The sequence below is a fragment of the Leiobunum rupestre genome, chromosome 5 (genome assembly GCF_980474605.1).
Source record: "Leiobunum rupestre chromosome 5, qqLeiRupe1.1.hap1, whole genome shotgun sequence".
Lineage (NCBI taxonomy): Eukaryota > Metazoa > Arthropoda > Arachnida > Opiliones > Sclerosomatidae > Leiobunum > Leiobunum rupestre.
Genome location: NC_143388.1, coordinates 51,887,685 through 51,892,084, shown reverse-complemented (window position 1 = coordinate 51,892,084; position 4,400 = coordinate 51,887,685). Strand labels below are relative to the sequence as shown.

Here is a 4,400-nt window from a genome sequence, read left to right as displayed (position 1 = left end):
ACCTTTGTAGGGTTTTACCATTAAAAATTAAAGCCACCCACTACTCTGAACTTTAGATTAAGAATGCACTGGCAACCTATTAAGCTTGAAAATACTTTTCAAAGTAGAATTGAATAATAGACTTTCTCACTTTTACAGATGGTTTCTTTTCACCTGCTCTGGGATATCGGGATAGAGTAACATGAGTAACCTTATGACGGCATTTGGGTCAGTCTTTAGTGGCGAATAGTTCAAGTTGAGGTAAAAAGTTTTATAAAATGGCTGTATGCGGCCATTTTGACAGATAAATTTAAGATAAGCAGACGATTTTTCGGTTAAATCTCTTTACTTCCGCTTTTAAAGGCACACTGTCCAGGGCATTTTTTTTAAAGTCGATGTTGAGCTTCTTTTTTTGAATCCAGTTGGCACCACCGTCGTGATGCGACGCACTAGAACTAACTAACCTTTCTCCTAAGCGGGATTTTTGACTTGCAGTGTTAGCCTGTACAAATCTTTAAGATATACCTATTCATGCTTTTCTTTGGGAAAAAGTAAATGAAGAAAATCCAACCCCTCATTTTAATCCCCTCTGTTCACAAAGCTCGCTAGACACCAATATGGCTCCCTATCGCGCGGTAAAAATGGTTCGCCTGTCAAGGAATTGTTTAGTAACCTTACGTTTACATGCAGGCGGATAGAACGATCTTAAGTAGAACGTTCTTCGCATGAACGATCTAGCAGCATGTAAACAAGTTGGAACGATAGTTGAATCGTGATTGGCAAAAACGATAAAACGAGGTAGCCCAGCGCACTTAGAACGATCTAAGAAATACATGTAAACGGCTTGGATCGTTCTTGGAAAGAACTTCAGGGGGTTTAGAGGTTTTTTCCTCCTGTTTTCTATGTTAAAATTAAAATGTGTAACAAAATAAATATAAATTATATTCTAAGCTCTATTCCACAACTAAACATTAATTAAATACTTAATTAAAATTATATTTGAATTTAGCTGGTAACTTACACCTTAGATTACTTTTAATTTATCTGTGTGACAATGAACCAGAATATTGTCTTGATTATTAAGCGGGGCTTGTTGCGCATACCAGCCCAGGAAGTGGCAGAACAGTAATTTATTGATTAATCATGTCTACCTCGGATATTAAACAATACTGCCCATAAATTGAAAGGCCATGATATTTATAGAGAAAATCGGAATATAAAAAAATAAAATAACAATCATCTTACTCTGCGATTAGAAAACACATGACAAATAATAAAAACGTGTAGTTGCGAACATCCCGGTGTCCCTAAAATCTCATTTTAACTATTCAGAGGACTAAACATTATTCCATTGGTAGTAAGCATAATTTATTGATGGGTCACTGCAGCACACGGTCAGTTGTCTTGACGATGACCACTTCTACACAACCGTCTGCGCCAGGATGTATCTCCTATATTCTGCCCAGCTTCCATTTGTAAGTTTCGATTAACTGAATGACATTTAGGGCGTTGTTGTAATCGGGTGAGGTATTCATTGTTCTATCTATGCCAAAAGTACTGACGGATTTGTGGTCCCAACTGCCATCGTGTAAGACGGTTTGTTTTGTTAGTCGTTATTTCAGGTTCTGGGATTGCAGTCAAGGCGTCACCAATCAGGAAATGTCCGGGTGTTAAAGCCACAAGGCTGTCGGGATCAGTTGATAATGCTGACAAGGGTCTAGAATTCAGGCACGCTTCGACTTGGCATAGTAAGGTATTCATCTCTTCGAACGTCCCACGATTTGCCTTAGAAAGAACTTCATTGATCGTACTCCAGCCTCCCAGAGACCTCAAAAGGTTGGCGCGCTGGGTGGATTGCCAGCGAATACCTTCATTCGATGTCCACCGTGAAGTTACACTGCGACTATACTCTGTGTTGTCTTGAACTTAAGAAATTCCTTAAGTTCTCGATTTGCACCGTGGAAGTTGGGCCCACAGTCGCTATAGATGTCGGAGCTCTTTCCTCTTAGAGCTATGAATCGTCTCAAGGCAGCTAGGAAGGCATCTGCAGTCATGTCGCTGACAATTTCAAGGTGAATCACTGGGGTTACAAAGCAAACGAATAAAGCTACATATGCCTTGAAAGTCCTCTGTCCACGAATTTTCATGATCTTGAGGAAAATGGTCCGGCGTAGTTCACACCGCTTCGTAAGAAAGCTCTGGCTGGGTTGACGCGTGCTGCTGGTTAATCTGCCATTTGTTGCTGGAAGGTGGTCGCTTTCTGTCGGACACATGGCACGCAACGTCGAATATGAACTCTGACCGCATCTCGAATGCCGAATACCCAGAAGTGTCTCTGAATGACTGATATAAGCAGCTGCGATCCGGCATGTAAGTGCCTTAAATGTTCATGAACAAGTATCAGATCTGTTAATTTGTTTCTTCTTGGTAAGATCATCGAATGGAGTCGATTGGTATTCATTTTTGCTTTTCGAATGCGACCTCCAACTCGAAGTAATTCATCTGGATCAAGAAATGCATTTAATTACAGTAATTTACTTTTTGACGGAATTGGTGAAGATGTCTAAAGACATCTTATTTCTTCACTGAACTCGATTTTGTTGCAGATAACGGACCAGTCATCCTGTTAGTTTTGTACGTTCGAGTGTTTTTCAGGAATCGATGTACGCCGTAACTCGGCGAAACACGGACAATGATGAGTAATTATCAAATAAGGACGTATCTACCTTACCCAGCGTAGAAAGTGCAGGGATAGGTCGAGCTTCGAGTAGGCACACTTCAGTTTCGTCTGGAATGACTTGATGGTGGGGTTCCGTAGCCTGATTGAGCCAAGACGGCCCATTCCACCATAATTAATAATTGTGGAGTTCAACGGCGGACATACCCATAGAGGCGCAGTTAGCTGGGATGTGTTCACCTTTAACATTTCCCATTGTACTCCAGTGACCGAACCTTGGATCTCTGATACTCGGTTAGCGATAAACGTCTTCCAACGTTGTGGTGGTGAAGCAAGCCATCCCAAGACCGTCATCGAGTCTGTCCAACAGTGAGTTTCTAAGGTGGTTTTCTTAAGTGCGTCATGGATTGTCTTGACTAGACGAATGAGAAGCACGGCATCACAACGTTCGAGCTTCGGTAATAACACTTTTTCAGCGGTGCTACCTTGGTTTTTGCTGCGGTCAAATGCGTTTGTACTTTACCATCCTGATTTCTGGTCCGTAAGTATACTGACACAGCGTAGGCCTTCTTTGACGCATCGCAGAAACCTTGGAGACTAAATTCTTGAGCTCGCTGTTGCGAGATGTGACGCTGAATGTTTAATCGTTTGATATTCTTCAGGTCTATCTGAAACGCCTTCCAATTTTGGTTAACAGCATCACGAAGATGATCGTCCCAATCCAACTTGAGTTTCCATAAATCTTAAAGTAAGAGTTTCGTTTTGATGATTATCGGGGCTAAGAGTCCCATCGGATCAAAGATCTGAGCTTCTTCAGAAAGAATGACTCGTTTAGTTATAATTTGTTTGTCTGTATTTACCGTGACTGAGAACGAGAATGCATCTGTTGCCGGTGTCCTTAGAAGACCTAGTGTTTTGAAGCATTCTGTGTTATCAAGCGTTAGTGGACCATGGATTTCGCACAACTGTGCAGGTAGTGCTGAAAGAAGTTCAGGGTCGTTAGAAGCCCATTTTCGAAGCTGAAATCCGGCTTCAGTTGAAGCATGCACGGCCTCGTTGTTCTAAAAACTTGGTTAGCTCTTTGAATGTCAGTCTATTGGTACTGGTGAGTGATAGTTCCCATTGCTTCCTCGATTCGGAATCCAATTTTTCCTTAACTACATGGAGAAGAGTTGCGCCCCAGTAATCTACTGGTTCGTTCAGGACTCGTAAGGATCTAACACATTCAGTAGTGGTGTCAATCAGTAAACGAATGGCTGTTGCTGATTCGTCCTGGATCACTGGCTGATGAAACAGTCTTTTAATGTGCGCATCAATTACTTATCTGGGCTTGTTGTAGCGGTTTAAAAAAATAGCCCAGGCTTCGTTGTAATTGGCATCGGTGACCAAAATTGATTGAATCAGAAGGGCTGCTTCTCCACGAAATGACAACTTCCGGTATTGCAGTTTTTCGCTGAGCCAAAAGATATTTAAAAAATATGATAAGTGTCTGGACCCTTCCGATCAGTTCGTTGAACTCAGTTTCATTTGTGTCAAAATCTATTGCAGTACTGGCTAATATAATAGACGTTTGAAGCATTTCCAACTCATATACAACTCTCTCCGCTTTGCCTTGGTATAGTTTTACTGCGGTGTCCGTGAGTGGTTGAGTTGCGTGACCGGTGACGATTCCTTCAAGTCTTGTTAACTATCCCTTAATGCCACGACGTTTGTTGAGAGTAAGATGACTATCACTAACCGAACT

The 4,400-nt window shown here is 41.6% G+C and overlaps 1 protein-coding gene across 1 annotated transcript; it reads right to left on the bottom strand.

Annotated features, from left to right (window-relative positions):
* Nucleotides 1-1,518: 1,518 nt before the first annotated feature.
* On the bottom strand, nt 1,519-3,580 carry LOC149945259 (uncharacterized). Its single transcript, XM_090176467.1, has 6 exons — nt 3,517-3,580; nt 3,212-3,398; nt 2,864-3,152; nt 2,706-2,798; nt 1,889-2,357; nt 1,519-1,847 (listed from the first exon to the last, which is right to left on the bottom strand). The coding sequence occupies exons 1-6, from the start codon at nt 3,578-3,580 to the stop codon at nt 1,519-1,521; spliced, it is 1,431 nt and encodes a 476-aa protein (XP_090032593.1).
* Between the last annotated feature and the right edge of the window lie 820 nt (nt 3,581-4,400).

What these genes read in the sequence shown, in the direction of transcription:
- LOC149945259 (XM_090176467.1), bottom strand. Translation starts at nt 3,580, where the DNA reads ATGCTTCAAAACACTAGGTCTTCTAAGGACACCGGCAACAGATGCATT. An exon ending in TCAAAGAAGGCCTACGCTGT is followed by an intron (nt 3,153 to 3,211) that starts GTCAGTATACTT and finishes ATTTGACCGCAG; the next exon opens with CAAAAACCAAGGTAGCACCG. An exon ending in TAAGTTCAAGACAACACAGA is followed by an intron (nt 1,848 to 1,888) that starts GTATAGTCGCAG and finishes CATCGAATGAAG; the next exon opens with GTATTCGCTGGCAATCCACC.